The sequence below is a fragment of the Nerophis lumbriciformis genome, linkage group LG33, assembly GCF_033978685.3.
Source record: "Nerophis lumbriciformis linkage group LG33, RoL_Nlum_v2.1, whole genome shotgun sequence".
Lineage (NCBI taxonomy): Eukaryota > Metazoa > Chordata > Actinopteri > Syngnathiformes > Syngnathidae > Nerophis > Nerophis lumbriciformis.
In genome coordinates, this window is record NC_084580.2 from 18792501 (window position 1) to 18812500 (window position 20000).

Here is a 20000-nt window from a genome sequence, read left to right on the forward strand (position 1 = left end):
ACTGTAGATGCCATTTTATTCCTGCATAGTGCTAACAAAAAAAAAAGTAAGTAGACATACGGTTGGATATGTTCAAACGAATTAGTCTACGTTACCTTTAGGCTATACCAAATAAGCCCATGTCTAACCTATTATATTGAGTTCGGTCAGCTAAATAATTTTGATGGTTACGTGTTGTTTGGGCGCACTACAATGCAAAGGAATTAAGGCAATTGCGTTGTTTATTGTGTTTTTTTTCTATTCGAGATATACTATGTGTGTTAATTATTTGGCCTCGCTTTCAAGTGAAGCGCATCTCCGATTGGCGACAATGTAAGGTTATTTAGCCTGCTTTGTTTGTCACGACCGTCTATTTTCATTATAATTCAAGTTTGATGATAAAGTGCAGTCTGATGGGTTTGATTTCCCCCCTTCAGCTATTTGCCTTGGCCAATAAGTTGCAGGTAATTTATTATTCTTATTTATTTAATTTATTTTTGTTTAAATAGAGATGACATACATATGTTATTGTATAATTTAAGTTTGTGCGCGTGATTGACAGCCTAAGGCTTATGAGGCACATTTTTTATTTATTTTTTTATTTCAACTTAAAAACGTATGAGCCTATGCCTACAACATAGGCTATGTGTTTATCTTTATTTTCCTGCCTGTCGTTGACAATGGAGATTGTCTGATATTTTGTCATGGCTGCAGATCAATCAATAAAGGTTCATCTTTGTCGCGAAATTGTTCACTGCTTCACTGTGCACCCCGCCCTCGTCCCTATTTGAGCATTATAACGTTAACAAGTTAATATTCATTGAAATAAATTCAGAACATTTTTTTTACCTAACGAAAATATAGGCCTAGTCTTTCTAAAACATTTTTTTAACTTCTTAAAAGCCTCGTTCGGCTTGCTGCAACTGCGCACACAAAGTGTGAGGAACGCACTCCTGATCTGAGGGCATTGGCAACAATAGTCAACACTTTCTTAATGGAAATGACAATAATATTATAATAATGATAAATAATATTATCACGCATTAATATCTCTTAGCCACGAATGCGTGGCCAAGAGATGCGTGGCAGGCATTGAATGTCTCTGCTGCATTGGATCAGTCTCCTTTCTTTAACAGGCAAAAGCTTTATAACCTCACTAATGCCTTGCATCGTCTATATTAGATATATAACAACGGGCGGGTGCGGGCGGGTGTGGTTTTGATAAAATGTTGGTTCGGGTGGATGGCAGATGGTTGACGACTTTTGTGATGCGGTTGCGGATGAAATAATTGCCTATCCGCGCATCTCTAATATATATATATATATATGCTGGCCAAACTGTTGCACTGAAGTACATGGTTGTTGTTGAAGAACAAAGCTTGTTTATTTGACTGTATCTTCATTAGCCAAACTGCTTTGTGTTTTATATTGACTTTATAAAAACTAAACACCATGTTTCTTTTACATTATTTGTTTTTTTTTCATTCCACAAATTAATTACTTTAAAAACCATTCAAGTGACATATCATTTTGTTAATGTTTTATGGTGTATAATTCCTATATGACATGTTTCTACTCAAACTCTCAATTGAGCTGTCCTGATACAGCATGTACATGTACACACATTAGTACATGTAAATGTAAATAACTTACAAAAATACCTCTCTCTATGAAAATGTAAAACGACAGATAAAGGCATCATGTAATAAAAAATCTGACACGCTGATACTATTAATGAACAAAAACACAAATATTTGTCTTTAAATATGTAGATCCAGAATGTAGAGCATTTTTATTAGATATTACAAATAACATGATGGCGTCGCATTCACACCCCAACACTGCTTTACCAAACCTAGTGAATAGTCATGATTAATAATCGTGATTTTAATAGTGATAAAAATTATCTTAATGATTATTTTGTCCATAATCGTGCAGTCCTATGTATAAGACTTGACCTCATATATTAACACTATTTTTATCTATATGGACAAAAAGTGCAGTTACGTCTTATATCCATAGAATGCCATCTTGCGAATTTTTCACATTTATTTTGATGTATTTATAGTATTATTTTGTTTGTGCCATATTGCTTTGTTTATAATGCTTGTGTTGCTTTCATATGCACATTCAGCGTTCTACTTGAGGTACATATACTGTATACAATGTGTGTGTTTAAAAAAAAAAAAAGTATAAGTATTTTTTGAAAATTTTGAGCGCATTCAAAATTACCATGATAATAATAACCGTGATAAGAAATGTTCACATATATGTATGCGCTTTGGAGCCCCTGCCTCGAAAGAAAATATTGTTTGCCTTGGTGTCTTTCCAACTTGCCTTGGTGCCCTAAATAATGAGCCCTCCTTTAAGGCAACACTTGCCTTGACCTTATAAAGTTAAAATTCGAGGCCTGTAGATATATATATACACATATACATATATATATATATATATATACCGGTATATATATATATATATATATATATATATATATATATATATATATATATATTGTATATACATACATATATAAATAAATATATACACATAAATGTATACAGTATATATAAATTAATTAATTAATTAATAAATACATATATATATATACATATATATATATATATATATATATATATATATATATACACACATATATATATATACACATATATATATATACATATATATATATAAATACATTATTATAAATATATATATACACACATACATATATATATACACATATATATATATATATATATATATGTGTATATATACACATATATATACACACACACATATATATACATATATATATATATACACATATATATATATATATATATATATATATATGTGTATATATATATATATATAGATATATATATGTGTATATATATATCTATATATAGATATATATATAGATATATATATGTGTATATATATATATATATATATATATAGATATATATATATGTGTATATATATATATATATATATAGATATATATATGTGTATATATATATGTGCATATATATATATATATATATATATATGTGCATATATATATATATATATATATATATATATATATATATATATGTGCATATATATATATATATATATGTGCATATATATATATATATATATGTGCATATATATATACATTTATATATATATATATGTGCATATATACATATATATTTATATATATATATATGTGCATATATATATATATATATATATATATATATATATATATATATATATATATATATATATATATATATATACATACATACATACATACATACATACATACATACATACATATAAACAAACATGTACACCTACATATATATTGTGTTACTTTACGTGTAGTCGGCTTTCGGCCCCCGGCCAAATTTCTTTAGCCCAATGCGGCCCCCAATTCAAAAAGTTCGGACACCCCTGATCTATCCTCAGGTGACAACGTACACCTTTGCATCCAAAAACAGCACAAACCTTCCTCGTCATAGTTGGACATGTCATCTGTGATCATTGTGCTAAAGTCTAGCAGCAGGTTCCATGTGTCCTTGGGAATTGATCTTTTGTGGTGTTCCTGCAATGGAAACCACAGAATCAAATCCCTGCCTCTAGAAACCACACACGCAGTTGAGAATTTAGTAGGAATTGATCCAAAAAAAATGTAAGACACACGAGTGAATGGCATTTGGGTTACGTTTCTAATCTTCGATACCTTCAAATTATTTTTATGGTAACGGTCACTAAGTTTCCATGCACTAAATTAGTCTGATTTCTTAAATAGTTAGTTTTTTGTATGTGGGAAGTACAAGTGTCCATTCACACTCTCGAAAGGGACTATTAGTCATACACCATGTGCCTCCCAAACACTGGGGGGCGCTAATTTCATATTACCGAGGTTAAATGAATTCCTTTTCCGGTTGACCTTTGACATTACACTAGCCATTTGCAGATCCTCACAACTTGTTTTAGGTGTAATATTGACATAAGACTATGTTGATGTTAAATAGCAGACAGCATCAAGATATGATCTTGGATTGTGCTACGAACATGACACTACTACCAAGAATTTACTGGGAGCGGATGCAGGTCCGAAGCAAAGACAGACCGGAGGAATAGTTTTTTTGAAGGAATTTTCGGACGAAGAATCATAGAAACAAAACTTTTGAATATCTCAAAGTTCACTCATAAGGTTCTGTGGATTGATGGAAGGTGTTTAAATCCGAATGAAAAGACAGTTCGTGTCACGGTCGATACTGTTCCAGATGAAGTTTGCAATGTTCTGGACTATCTTGATGGTTGTGCAGAATACAAAGTTATTGCTATTCAGTTTGGAGTGAAAATGTTTGTGTACACTTTTTTTATTCTCCTTTAATATACCTGTTTCATTCTCTTTCATCTCATTCGTATTTCGATCGGGATTCCCAATGAAGCCAGCATTTTACATTTCCTTAGCTACCTTTTTAAATAAATCTCTGTTTCTTTTTTTTCTACCATCGATGCCCTTCCAAATGTTCTGTTGTATTAATTTGTGAAGCAAATAAAAAGTATCCTCTTCATGGCAATTGTTGCTACGTTGTTATTGAATGGTATCGTATGGCAGTGGTTCTCAAATGGGGGTACGCGTACCCCTGAGGGTACTTGAAGGTATGCCAAGGGGTATGTGAGATTTTTTTTAAATATTCTAAAAATAGCAACAATTCATATTTATAAATATAAATAAAAACCTAGCTTTTTTCCCCAAATAGTTCAAGGAAGACCACTACAAATGAGCAATATTTTGCACTGTTATACAATTTAATAAATCAGAAACTGATGACATAGTGCTGTATTTTACTTCTTTATCTCTTTTTTTTTTTCAACTAAAAATGTTTTGCTCTGATTAGGGGGTACTTGAATTAAAAAACATTTCACAGGGGGTACATCACTGAAAAAAGGTTGAGAACCACTGTCATATGGTATATACCAGGGGTCGGCAACCTTTACCACTCAAAGAGCCATTTTGACCCGTTTCACAAATGAAAGAAAACAATGGGAGCCACAAAACTCTTTTGAAATGTAAAATGAAATAACACTGCATAGAATGTTTTTTTTTGTTTTGTGCTATGTATAAACCAGGGGTCTCAGACACGCGGCCCGCATCTTAATATGAAAATGTAATGTTAGTGCGGCCCGCGAGTTTTATATGAATGCCGCTTGACAGCGTCATACTTTCCAACCCTACCGATTTTTCCGGGAGACTCCCGAATTTTCACCCAAACAACAATAGTAAGGGCGTGCCTTGATGGCCCTGCCTTTAGCGACCTCTACAACCTGTACATGCAGCATGCCAGCCCAGTTACATGTTATATGAGGCTTCTGCAGACACACATGAGTGACTGCAAGGCATACTTGGTCAACAGCCATACAGGTCACACTAAAGATGGCCGTATAAACAACTTTAACACTGTTACAAATATGCGCCACACTGTGAACCCACACCAAACAAGAATGGCAAACACATTTCGGGAGAACATCCGCACCGTAACACAACATAAACACAACAGAACAAATACCCAGAATCCCATGCAGCACTAACTCTTCCGGGCTACATTATACACCCCCGCTACCACCAAACCCCGCCCCCTCAACCCTGCCCCCCCACACATCAACCTCGGCCACCTCAACCGACGCACGGAGGGGGCGGGGGGGTTTTGGTGGTAGCGGTGGTGTATAATGTAGCCCGGAAGAGTTAGTGCCGCATGGGATTCTGGGTATTTGTTCTGTTGTGTTTATGTTGTGCTACGGTGCGGATGTTCTCCCGAAATGTGTTTGTCATTCTTGTTTGGTGTGGATTCACAGTGTGGCGCATATTTGTAACAGTGTTAAAGTTGTTTATACGGCCACACTCAGTGTGACCTGTATGGCTGTTGCCCAAGTATTCTTGCAGTCACTTACGTGTGTAAGCGGAGGCCGCATACAACATGTGACTGGGCTAGCACGCAGACAGTATGGTGAAAAAGCGGACGCGACGACAGGTTGTAGAGGACGCTAATAAAGGCAGTGCCCTCAATATTGTTGTCCGGGTGAAAATCGGAGAACATTTGCCACGGGAGATTTCCGGGAGAGGCACTGAAATCCGGCCGGAAAAATCGGGAGGGTCGGCAAGTATGCACCTGAGTTCATCAAAGTGGTCAAAGAGCCGCATGCGGCTCCGGAGCCGCGGGTTGCAGACCCCTGGTATATACAAAGGGTCCTCTGCGGCCCCACACACCCATTCGAGATCTGGTTCCCAACCGCATAATCCAGATGCGTTAGTCCGACTTTTCAAAAACCTTACACGATCGTATGGGCTGTAGGAGGCTTATTTAGAGCAGAACGTTTTGAGAAATTGGACTAATTTAGTGCATGGACACGTAATGAGTGATTCCATCCATCCATCCATTTTCTACCGCTTATTCCCTTTGGGGTCGCGGGGGGCGCTGGAGCCTAGATTGGCAACACTAAATTGGCCCTAGTGTGTGGATGTGAGTGTGAATGTTGTCTGTCTATCTGTGTTGGCCCTGCGATGAGGTGGCGACTTGTCCAGGGTGTACCCCGCCTTCCGCCCGATTGTAGCTGAGATGAGTGATTCCACACATCTATAAATCATGGGAGTTTGCATAATTGGCCATGACGCATTTGAGTAAAAAAAACATGAAAAGCACAATATGATTAGAAATTAGGGCAGTCAAAAATTGTATAATTAACTCATATTTAATCGCCAAAATACGTTTTTGTCGGGATGTGTCGATTGATCACCGATTCGTATCGGCCGATTTTCGTGGAAAAGTATGTGATCGGCCATTGTAGAACATTGCCTTTTAATGCTGGTCACAAACACTGATCTTCCCTGGCTGAGGAGCTATGGGTCTCCCTAACTAGTAGTGAGCAGTGTTCCTTAAACCATCGTTGGGCTGCGAGCTCCCCCTAGACCAGTGGTTCTCAACCTTTTTTCAGTGATGTACCCCCTGTGAACATTTTTTTAATTTAAGTACCCCCTAATCAGAGCAAAGCATTTTTGGTTGAAAAAAAGAGATAAAGAAGTAAAATACAGCACTATCTCATCAGTTTCTGATTGATTAAATTGTATAACAGTGCAAAAATATTGCTCATTTGTAGTGGTCTTTCTTGAACTATTTGGAAAAAAAAGATATAAAAATAACTAAAAACTTGTTGAAAAATAAACAATTATAAATAAAGATTTCTACACATAGAAGTAATCATCAACTTAAAGTGCTCTCTTTGGGGATTGTAATAGAGATCCATCTGGATTCATGAACTTAATTCTAAACATTTCTTCACAAAAAAAGAAATCTTTAACATCAATACTTATGGATAATGTCCACAAAAAATCTAGCTGTCAACACTGAATATTGCATTGTTGCATTGTTGCATTGTAATGAATGGAATAGCCTACTTGATTGGATGTTCAGTTTATGAACTTACATTCATATTTTGTTTAAGTATTATTCAATAAATATATTTATAAAGGATTTTTGAATTGTTGTTATTTTTAGAATATTTAAAAAAAATCTCACGTACCCCTTGGCATACCTTCAAGTACCCCCAGAGGTACGCGTACCCCCATTTGAGAACCACCGCCCTAGACGGTCGCAAAAAAAGATTGATTTCTCAGCTATGCGGCAATCAGTTGTAATAGACTTCTCCACCACTTGTGGCAGTAACGACAATATCAAACCTAACAGAAGAAGTCTGGAGATATAGTCATAGACACGTTTCTTAAGCACAAAAATAATGGCAAAGAGTGGTAGCGACCCCGGACCCGCGCCAAACCCTTCCTCAACTACGGTGCCTGCCGGGGCCCCTCGGCACATGCCACCGGTAAAGTGCCCCTCGGAGGGAGCCTAGCAGTGATCTTAATCCGACTGTTTAAAGCAGGGGTGTCAAACTCAAATACAGAGTGGGCCAAAATTTAAAACTGAACAAAGCCGCGGGCCAAGGTTGAACAAATTAACCTTTTAATCGGGACCCAAACAAGTTTTGCATTGAATATTGAACAAGCAAGGCTTATATAACTTTATAGTGACATGCAAAATCCAGTTTCAAATAATAATAATAATTTAAAAATATCAATGGCATATCAAATACAATTTAAATAACAATTGAATGCCTCTTTTTCTATTTGCAGCCTTCTGAGGTAAATATCAACATTAATTTCCACAGGCTAATAAATTTGAAAATAAAATAACAATGAATAAACCAACCATTCAGGACTTTAAACTGCTCAGTTTGCAACACACTGATCTAATCTGATGTGCCCAAGCCAGATACCTGACATCTTTTCTTGGATGCTAGTACATTAATGTCGGGGCTCAGACTTTGAGCTGAGGCAACCTTCATTATTGAACGAAGGTGTTCATCAGACATTATATCTCGTAGTCCACCCGGACCACAGTCTTGGGGGCGTGCCTTAAAGGCACTGCCTTTAACGTCCTCGACGAGCTGTCGTCACGTCCGCTTTTCATCCATTCTAACAACGTGCCGGCCCAGTCACAAGATATGTGCGGCTTCTGTACGCACACACACGTGAATGCAACGCACACTTGATCAACAGCGATACAGGTTACACTGAGGGTGGCCGTTTAAACAACTTTAACACTGTTAGAAATAAACGCCACACTGTGAACCCACACCAAACAAGAATGACAAACACATTTCGGGAGAACATCCGCACGGTTACACAACATAAACACAACCGAACAAATACCCAGAACCCCTTGCAGCACGAACGCTTCCGGGACACTACAATATACACCCCCCGCTACCACCAAACCCGCCCACCTCAACTCCCCCAATGCATCCAGTGGGGCATCGCAACAAAATTAGGCATTATAATGTGTTAATTCCACAACTGTATATATCGGTATCGGTTGATATCGGAATCGGTAATTAAGAGTTGGACAATATCGGAATATTGGCAAAAAAGCCATTATCGGACATCTCTATTGCTAACACATTTACGAGTGTTTGTGTTAGTATTATTAACTCACAATGGCATTCTTTTTGTATTTTTTCAGTTTTGCAATTTTACCAAAAATTTACAGTGGACCTATTGAGTCTGTTTAGCTGATTGGAGAGCTAGCTTCCACAGCTAGTGTGTCCATGACGATGACTTCTGTTTTGTTTGATCAGTCGTTTTACAGACACCGCATGGAAACAATTACGGTTTGTAGATAAACATTTACAAACTATGTTAAAAAAAATAAAAAATTCACAACATACAGTTAAGGCCAAAAGTTTGGACATAACTTCTAATTCAATGGGTTTTTTTTATTATCATGACTATTTACATTGTAGATTGTCAATGAAGGCATCAAAACTATGAATGATCACACGTGGAGTTATATACTTAAGAAAAAAAGGTGAAATACCTGAAAACATGTTTTATATTCTAGTTTCTTCAAAATAGCCACCCTTTGCTCTGATTACTGCTTTGCACACGCTTGACATTCTCTCGATGAGCTTCAAGATGTAGTCACCTGATATGGTTTTCACTTCACAGGTGTTTATAGTTTCGATGCCTTCAGTGACAATCTACAAAGTAAATAGTCATGAAACTAAAGAAATGGCATTGAAACGAGAAGGTGTGTCCAAAATTTTGGCCATTTTTCCCTCAAATATTTTGTGGGTGCGGCTTATATACCAGTGCAGTCTATAGTCCGGAAAAATATTTTGTTTTCAATACAGTAGCCATTTTTGGGGTAATGCTGTTTGCATGATATGAATCTGACAAAAGCACAGCTATATGCATATTGAGCACTGGGGATAAAAAAAGTGCAATTTGAATATAATCTACAGTCTAACTATATTTTCCTACTAAATTCTCATGATTAAACATTGAAAAAAAGCATACTGAGGGAACACTTACAACTAAAAATGTGTTCCAAAGGTTGAGAAACTTGAATCTTCCAGCCAATACTAAATTCCAATATGCAATAGCCATTTCTAAATCTAGAGGGGAAATTAAGAAAATGGTTTAAATGGACAAAACAATCAAATCAATCTGTCTTTCTTTTCCATAGACACACATTTATTTCTTCTTACCCAAACCTTTCTGGCCAGGATTCTTTGCGAAATTAAATGTAAACTGGTAGAAGTCTTTAAATCTTCCATGGTCTTTTAACTCTTGTTCCATCTTGGGTAGTAGAGCTTTTAGCTTGTCTATACTGTCACACCTGAGGAAACAATAACCAAAAACAAAACCACACCAATAGCAAAAGGTTCACAAACAGTACAACAAATGCATGAAATAAAAACAATTTAAGCTATGTAGCAAAAAACTTATATAGTAAGTACAGTTGTCCCTCACTATATCAAGCTTCAAATATTGCGGCTTCCTTACATAGCGGATTTTTTCAAAGCATATTCGACATGTTTTTGACCCAAATTAAGTCTTGAAGTGCCCATATTGTGACTTTTTTTAACATTTAAAACACTTCATTTTGGTGTATGTAACATGTTGTGGTGGTTCTTTGGTTGAAATTGTGCATAGATTTAGTTTTACAGACCATCTTCAAGCATACTTGCCAACCTTGAGACCTCCGATTTCGGGAGGTGGGGGGGGGTGTGGTCGGGGGGGCGTGGTTAAGAGGGGAGGAGTATATTTACAGCTAGAATTCACCAAGTCAAGTATTTCATATATATATATATATATATATATATATATATATATATATATATATATGTATATATATATATATATAAGAAATACTTGACTTTCAGTGAATTCTAGCTATATATATTTATATTTATTTTATTATATATATTTATATTTATTTTATTTTATATATATATATATATACATATATAAGAAATACTTGACTTTCAGTGAATTCTAGCTATATATATTTATATTTATTTTATTATATATATATATATATATATATATATATATATATATATATATATATATATATATATATATATATATATATATATAAGAGAAATACTTGAATTTCAGTGTTCATTTATTTCCACATATACACACAGATAACACTCATCTACTCATTGTTGAGTTAAGGGTTGAATTGTCCATCCTTGTTCTATTCTCTGTCACTATTTTTCTAACCATGCTGAACACCCTCTCTGATGATGCATTCTGCTTTGTCTCCTTGTTGTGTGCGCAGTTGTGCACTGCACTCTCTAAAAGCCCTAGATGTTATTGTCACATATGCGTGTACAGTAGATGGCAGTATCGTCCTGTTTAAGAGTGTCACAACATTGCTGTTTAGGGCAGACGAACTGCTTTACGGTAGACGAAAACGTGACTGCTGTTGTTGTGTGTTGTTACCGCGCTGGGAGGACGTTAATGAAACTGCCTAACAATAAACCCACATAAGAAACCAAGAACTCGTCCTCGATCATTCTACAGTTATAACGTGATTGGGCAGGCACGCTGTTTATATTGTGGGAAAGCGGACGTGAAAACAGGCTGCCGACACGTCACTCAGGTCTGCATGAATTTCGGGAGATTTTCGGGAGAAAATTTGTCCCGGGAGGTTTTCGGAAGAGGCGCTGAATTTCGTGAGTCTCCCGGAAATTCCGGGAGGGTTGGCAAGTATGTCTTCAAGCTACTTTCGTAATGTCTGTTTAAGATGTGCCATTTTGTGTGCGGTCTTATTTATGTTCCCAAGCCCCCTTCGCCTGATTCTCCACCCTGTCAGTCAAGTTGTCGAGTTCGTGCTTCCAAAAGAAATCGACTGACAGATAAAAGTTAGAACTATACGCTACTTTTCATTGGAAATGGCGACGGCGGCAGATTTTAGCATAAATGTACGAGCCAATCTGCCCCACAACAAGAGGACAGAGAAAAATAAGGAACTTAGTGACTACAACTAAATAAAAATGGTGGCCTCGCACAAAACTCTTTGGGTAAACCTCTACTATATATGGAGTACAGATGTGCAAATTGATTCTAAAATGTTCGTACCGCCAATGCCAGACCTTTGTGCTCCAATATCGGTTCTCAAATCAAAATATTGATGCTTTTGATACTTCAGTTATTTGAGATAATGTGTATAATTAACAGGAACACAGTGTAAAAAAGTAACTCAACGTGTGAATGAGGCAATGTGCCAATGTTGAATGGTTTTATGTACATGTTAAGTATTTTCATGTTAACATGTTCATGTAACTGAATTGTGACTTTTTATTCTAATAGTAGTTCTTATTAATTCATTTATTTTAATGCTTTTAATATATAACTTATTTCCTTTTGTTATGGTTTAGAACACCATTTTTGTGTACTTTGTATGATTTTGTCCTGTCATAAGTCGCTCCTGAGTATAAATAGCACCCCCGGCCAAACTATGAAAAAAACTGCGACTTATAATCCGAAAAATACAGTATATAAAGATTGAACAATTTTGGTCCAAGTATTGATCCCTGAGGTACACCACAAAGTACTAATAGCAATAACAATACATTTTAATAATAGCAGTATAAAAAACAAACTTCAAGGCCTACTGAAACCCACTACTACCGACCACGCAGTCTGATAGTTTATATATCAATGATGAAATCTTAACATTGCAACAAATGCCAATACGGCCGGGTTAGCTTACTAAAGTTCAATTTTAAATTTTGCGCGAAATATCCTGCTAAAAACGTCTCGGTATGATGACGTCTGCGACTGACGTCACGGATTGTAGAGGACATTTTGGGACAGCATGGTGGCCAGCTATTAAGTCGTCTGTTTTCATCGCAAAATTCCACAGTATTCTGGACATCTGTGTTGGTGAATCTTTTGCAATTTGTTCAATGAACAATGGCGACAGCAAAGAAGAAAGCTGTAGGTGGAAAGCGGTGTATTGCGGGCGGCTGCAGCAACACAAACACAGCCGGTGTTTCATTGTTTACTTTCCCGAAAGTTGACAGTCAAGCTTCACCATTGGCCTGTGGAGAACTGGGACAACAGAGACTCTTACCAGGAGGACTTTGAGTTGGATAAGCAGACGCGGTACCGTGAGTACGCAGCTGCGGCTTCCAAACATTTGATCGCTTGCCCGTATGTGCGTGCCGCTATGTGCATGTCACGTACGTAACTTTGGGGACTTTGGGGAAATATATGTGCTGTATGAACTTTGGGGAGGTGAACGGTACTTTGGGCTGTGGGATTGAGTGTGTTGTGCAGGTGTTTGAGTTGTACTGGCGGGTTATATGGACGGGAGGGGGGAGGTGTTTGTTATGCGGGATTAATTTGTGGCATATTAAATATAAGCCTGGTTGTGTTGTGGCTAGTAGAGTATATATATGTCTTGTGTTTATTTACTGTTTTAGTCATTCCCAGCTGAATATCAGGTCCCACCCGCCTCTCACAGCATCTTCCCTATCTGAATCGCTCCCACTGCCCTCTAGTCCTTCACTCTCACTTTCCTCATCCACGAATCTTTCATCCTCGCTCAAATTAATGGGAAAATCGTCGCTTTCTCGGTCCGAATCGCTCTCGCTGCTGGTGGCCATGATTGTAAACAATGTGCAGATGTGAGGAGCTCCACAACCTGTGATGTCACGCGCATATCGTCTGCTACTTCCGGTACAGGCAAGGCTTTTTTATCAGCGACCAAAAGTTGCGAACTTTATCGTCGATGTTCTCTACTAAATCCTTTCAGCAAAAATATGGCAAATGATCAAGTATGACACATAGAATGGACCTGCTATCCCCGTTTAAATAAGAAAATCGCATTTCAGTAGGCCTTTCAGTTCTTCCGATTTAAATGTTTGTAATTCAGTTTATACCTTTTACACTTATTTTACCACCATAGAGCGTGTGCTTTTTGTGTCAAATAACATTTAATGAAATGTTTGATGATTAATCACATTTATTGGTGCAATACATCTTTGGAAAAATGACAGTATTTTAGGTCTATGCATAATATTGTCTTAAATGTATCAATAAGTGATTTAAGTGCATTATGCTTGTGCAAGGTACGTTTTTGAAACCATTATTTTGTTAGCGTAGTCAGACCGGATGTGGCGCAAGGGGGAAGTGTGCTGGGCTGTTGTTCCCAGCTTGACGAGTAAAGACCCGACTCGCTTGAGGCTGTTAAAAAAGAGGGAGTCCCTGAAATTTGTACATTATTGATGTTACATCAATGATGTCGTTCACAACAAAGCAGATGAGATGTGTTGTAGGTTTTATGGATGGTTCTTGCTAGCTTTAGCTTCGCAGTTTAGTCGCTGTTTCAAGTGACCATCTCGACATTCTTTAGTTTTGAATGGGGCGGTTGAGTGTGTAGGGATGAATGAGCGCTACCAGACACATTGTTTTCCCAAACAAATGTTTACTCTCCTCACCATGACAACATTTCACATACCGTATTTTTCGGAGTATAAGTTGCTCCGGAGAATAAGTCGCGCCGGCCGAAAATGCATAATAAAGAAGGAAAAAAACATATATAAGTCGCACTGGAGTATAAGTCGCATTTTTGGGGGAAATGTATTTGATAAAAGCCAACACCAAGAATAGACATTTGAAAGGCAATTTAAAATAAATAAAGAATAGTGAACAACAGGCTGAATAAGTGTACGTTATATGAGGCATAAATAACCAACTGGTATGTTAACGTAACATATTATGGTAAGAGTCATTCAAATAAATATAACATATAGAACATGCTATACGTTTACCAAACAATCTGTCACTCCTAATCGCTAAATCCCATGAAATCTTATACGTCTAGTCTCTCATGTGAATGAGCTAAATAATATTATTTGATATTTTACGGTAATGTGTTAAAGGGGAACATTATCACCAGACCTATGTAAGCGTCAATATATACCTTGATGTTGCAGAAAAAAGACCATATATTTTTTTAACCGATTTTCGAACTCTAAATGGGTGAATTTTGGCGAATTAAACGCCTTTCTTATATTCGCTCTCGGAGCGATAACGTCACAACGTGGCGTCACATCGGGAAGCAATCCGCCATTTTCTCAAACACCGAGTCAAATCAGCTCTGTTATTTTCCGTTTTTCGACTGTTTTCCGTACCTTGGAGACATCATGCCTCGTCGGTGTGTTGTCGGAGGGTGTAACAACACGAACAGGGACGGATTCAAGTTGCACCAGTGGCCCAAAGATGCGAAAGTGGCAAGAAATTGGACGTTTGTTCCGCACACTTTACCGACGAAAGCTATGCTACGACAGAGATGGCAAGAATGTGAGGATATCCTGCGACACTCAAAGCAGATGCATTTCCAACGATAAAGTCAAAGAAATCTGCCGCCAGACCCCCATTGAATCTGCCGGAGTTTGTGAGCAATTCAGGGACAAAGGGCCTCGGTAGCACGGCAAGCAATGGCGGCAGTTTGTTACCGCAGACGAGCGAGCTAAACCCCCTATAGACCCTAGCTTCCCTGGCCTGCTGACATCAACTCCAAAACTGGACAGATCAGCTTTCAGGAAAAGAGCGCGGATGAGGGTATGTCTACAGAATATATTAATTGATGAAAATTGGGCTGTCTGCACTCTCAAAGTGCATGTTGTTGCCAAATGTATTTCATATGCTGTAAACCTAGTTCATAGTTGTTAGTTTCCTTTAATGCCAAACAAACACATACCAATCGTTGGTTAGAAGGTGATCGCCAAATTCGTCCTTGCTTTCTCCCGTGTCGCTGGCTGTCGTGTCGTTTTCGTCGGTTTCGCTTGCATACGGTTCAAACCGATATGGCTCAATAGCTTCAGTTTCTTCTTCAATTTCGTTTTCGCTACCTGCCTCCACACTACAACCATCCGTTTCAATACATTCGTAATCTGTTGAATCGCTTAAGCCGCTGAAATCCGAGTCTGAATCCGAGCTAATGTCGCTATAGCTTGCTGTTCTTTCCGCCATGTTTGTTTGTGTTGGCTTCACTATGTGACGTCACAGGAAAATGGACGGGTGTTTATAACGATGGTTAAAATCAGGCACTTTGAAGCTTTTTTTTAGGGATATTGCGTGATGGGTAAAATTTTGGAAAAAACTTCGAAAAATATAATAAGCCACTGGGAACTGATTTTTAATGGTTTTAACCATTCTGAAATTGTGATAATGTTCCCCTTTAATAATTTCACACATAAGTTGCTCCTGAGTATAAGTCGCACCCCCGCCAAACTATGAAAAAAACTGCGACTTATAGTCCGAAAAATACGGTATTTATTTTCATTTCTCTGATATTATTTTGTGTATATCAGTACATTCAGTGTTATTCGCCAATTATGTGAACCCGGAAACTATATGCCTTACTTTTTTGTTGAGTTAAGTAAATTATTGACTAGGCATACTAGCTAGCACTGTGTCAAATAAAAAGTACCAACCATTGTGACATCCAAAACTTCTTGAAGACATGCTCTTTTTTCACTCATTCGCACTTCATCTGTTTCACCATCACAAGCCCTGGAATTTGCATGTACGTTGTTTTTTTTTTTCCCCAGACAATTGGATTAATTGTCCAACCCTAAACTGTACCTCTGCCTACATGTTCAATATCGAAGTGCAACTTTGTTGGTCAAGACTTTATTTACCCATTGTATTTATTGTTTTGGCTGCGTATATTTGGGGGTCCCCACCCACTCCTTAACTTATTGTATTGCTTTTGGTTGGGATTTTTATTCAAGTGCAAAATTTTGCTAAAAGACAAAGTATATTTTATGTTATTGTTTGTTTTATTTAACCTGGAGATTTAAAAGTTTTCCTTTCAAACAATGTTAAAATATACAAGAAATACAAGTTTATTGCATTTGAAAGGGTATACATGCATTATTATGATGCACTATCTTTACATCAATGGTTAATTGGTCTCATAAAAAGAATGGCAATAATAACGTTTATCTGAAACTATTTGTAGGTCAATATATCGTCAAGCAAATTCGCCCCAGGCCTATTTCCACGTTGTGGCCGTGTTGTAGTGGCCTTGTGACGGCCATAGCAATGACTCTTAGAGCAGTGTTTTTCAACCTCTTTTGAGGTAAGGCACATTTTTTTCATTAAAAAAATCCGGAGGCACACCACCAGCAGAAAACGTTAAAAAATGAAACTCCACCAAGTCGTCGTGCCTTATTTTGAGTTTGTTGGTGTTTTCCTGTGTGCAGTGTTTTAGTTCTTGTCTTGCGCTGTTATTTTGGTGGCCCTCCCTGTTTTGTTGGTGTTTTCCTGTAGCAGTTCATGTCTTCCTTTGAGCGTTATTCCGCGCACCTGCTTTGTGTTAGCAAGCAAGACTTTTTATGTTGTTGCTATCCTTCTTTGTGTGGACATTGTTGATCGTCATGTCATGTACGGGATGTACTTCGTGGACGCCGTAAGTTTTTGCTGTCGTCCAGCATTCTGTTTCTGTTTACTTTGTAGCCAGTTCGGTTTTATTTTCTGTGGAGGGAGAGTGTGATCAGCGCGCCTGCGGGAGCAAAGGTCACCGCCTCTGTCGATGGTGTTGAGGGCGGAGCAACATCGGATAGGGTCGGGGCATGTGCTGACGGCGAGACACAGCTGGCAGGTGATTAGATTTCACAGGTGGCACGTGGTAATCTAATCATCTGTTGTCTTGAACAGTGAGCAGCCGGGAGCAGAGAGAGAGAGGGATGATACGGACGTGACTGAAAGGTCACGTTCTGCTGGAGAAAGACTTTTGATAACTATATGTACATTAAAACCTTGTTAAAATCTGCACGCCTGGCTCTTGTGCCGTGTCTACAGTGGAGCTGCCCGGAAGCGACTTCCACACTTTCGTTGTGCATAGCCATTGCCTTTTCTTTCCCCTTTCATTCATTTTTGGTTTAAGCAATATGCCTCCCGCTGTGGTCTGCATATTGGGATCACAACAAACCATCCTCGTCTTACCCGACACATTCCGACTTTTGCAAAGCAATTAACAACCAGCCGCCACCTACTGACATGGAGTATTACGTGGTTACCCTGCTGAGTTTTACACAACACAGACACTAAGAAACAGCACATTATTTGCAGATTATAACTACTGATTTGCAAAAAATATGTTTTGGACCAATTAGGTGAAGTTGCATAATTTCTCGCGGCACACTACAGTGGTTGAAAAACACCGTCTTAGAGGATCATTTGAGCTACCGGTGAGTACAGTATTCTAGAGTAGAACACATTCAGGGAAACTACATTGGTTGAAACAAGTGTAAAGGGGACTTTATGGCTGTTATTTCATGTTTGGGGGCTATAATAATTTAAAAGAAAAACCCACATATTTAGAAGGTAGGCCTGGGTGATATGGCCTAAAAATAAATTATGATTTATGATATTTTTTCCATATACATATTAAATAAAATAATAGATACAAATGACAGAGATCATTCAAAACAAGTTTCGCTTTTGTTTGATCAAAAACTGATATATTAAAATAATAATACATACACAATATACTTACTAAAAATATTATTTTTTTTTATAAAAAACTGATTTGCACTTTGTATAAAATCATTTCCAAATAACTAAATAATGTGCTTTCTATGGGAGGCAATACTTCTGTCTTAAATAAAATAATTCGGTAAACGAAAATGTAGCATTGCACATTGCATGGAAATAAACTCCAACATTGAGATAAAAACTAAAATGTTCTGTCTTGAATAAAATATAAATGTGAAAATAAATAATAAAAGTCCAACATTGGCGAAGTGCAGAGCGACCGCTTTAGTGATCGTTCCCCATTGTGCGTCGTCTTTCTGAGCATACATGGTACATTGTGTAAACAAATCCACAACAGTAAACTTTGCTTGGTTCGTTGTTGCGCTGTTGTTTTGACTCGTAATTAGTTGCATTTCCCCCACTTGGCTGGATGTTTCTGTTTCAGATGCTGCAATAAGTTAGTTGTGCTGCTGCCTTATTTTCGACAAACTTTGAAGCGTGCAGTCACTTGTTCTACGCCTGTTGCCACAAATCCAAACCACTGACAGCACTAATCTTTTCTTTGGAGCAAACGTCTTGCCTTTGTTTGCGTTAGCAATGTTGTGTTATGTGTGTGAATCTTCGCTAAGGAAACGATGAGCAGGGCAACAAAACTTGAATTTATTGATAAAATCAATTTATCGCCAAGGCCTAATAGAAGGTCGTTAAAGGGGAACATTATCACTAGACCTATGTAAGCGTCAATATATACCTTGATGTTGCAGAAAAAAAGACCATATATTTTTTTAACCGATTTCCGAACTCTAAATGGGTGAATTTTGGCGAATTAAACGCCTTTCTAATATTCGCTCTCGGAGCGATGACGTCACAACGTGGCGTCACATCGGGAAGCAATCCGCCATTTTCTCAAACACCGAGTCAAATCAGCTCTGTTATTTTCCGTTTTTTTCGACTGTTTTCCGTACCTTGGAGACATCATGCCTCGTTGGTGTGTTGTCGGAGGGTGTAACAACACGAACAGGGACGGATTCAAGTTGCACCAGTGGCCCAAAGATGCGAAAGTGGCAAGAAATTGGACGTTTGTTCCGCACACTTTACCGACGAAAGCTATGCTACGACAGAGATGGCAAGAATGTGTGGATATCCTGCGACACTCAAAGCAGATGCATTTCCAACGATAAAGTCAAAGAAATCTGCCGCCAGACCCCCATTGAATCTGCCGGAGTGTGTGAGCTATTCAGGGACAAAGGACCTCGGTAGCACGGCAAGCAATGGCGGCAGTTTGTTCCCGCAGACGAGCGAGCTATCGACCCTAGCTTCCCTGGCCTGCTGACATCAACTCCAAAACTGGACAGATCAGCTTTCAGGAAAAGAGCGCGGATGAGGGTATGTCTACAGAATATATTAATTGATGAAAATTGGGCTGTCTGCACTCTCAAAGTGCATGTTGTTGCCAAATGTATTTCATATGCTGTAAACCTAGTTCATAGTTGTTAGTTTCCTTGAATGCCAAACAAACACATACCAATCGTTGGTTAGAAGGCGATCGCCGAATTCGTCCTCGCTTTCTCCCGTGTCGCTGGCTGTCATGTCGTTTTCGTCGGTTTCGCTT

General features: G+C 37.8%; 1 protein-coding gene across 1 annotated transcript in view; it reads right to left on the reverse strand.

The window, feature by feature from the left end:
• dcun1d1 (DCN1, defective in cullin neddylation 1, domain containing 1 (S. cerevisiae)) overlaps positions 1-20000 on the reverse strand; it is a 27773-nt gene that overhangs the window by 2870 nt on the left and 4903 nt on the right. Inside the window, exons 4-6 of the mRNA XM_061928314.2 lie at positions 10090-10220; positions 9914-9996; positions 3484-3580 (exon numbers count right to left, since the gene is read on the reverse strand). Coding sequence (XP_061784298.1) covers positions 3484-3580; positions 9914-9996; positions 10090-10220 — 311 coding nt within the window. The remainder of the gene's footprint in view (positions 1-3483; positions 3581-9913; positions 9997-10089; positions 10221-20000) is intronic.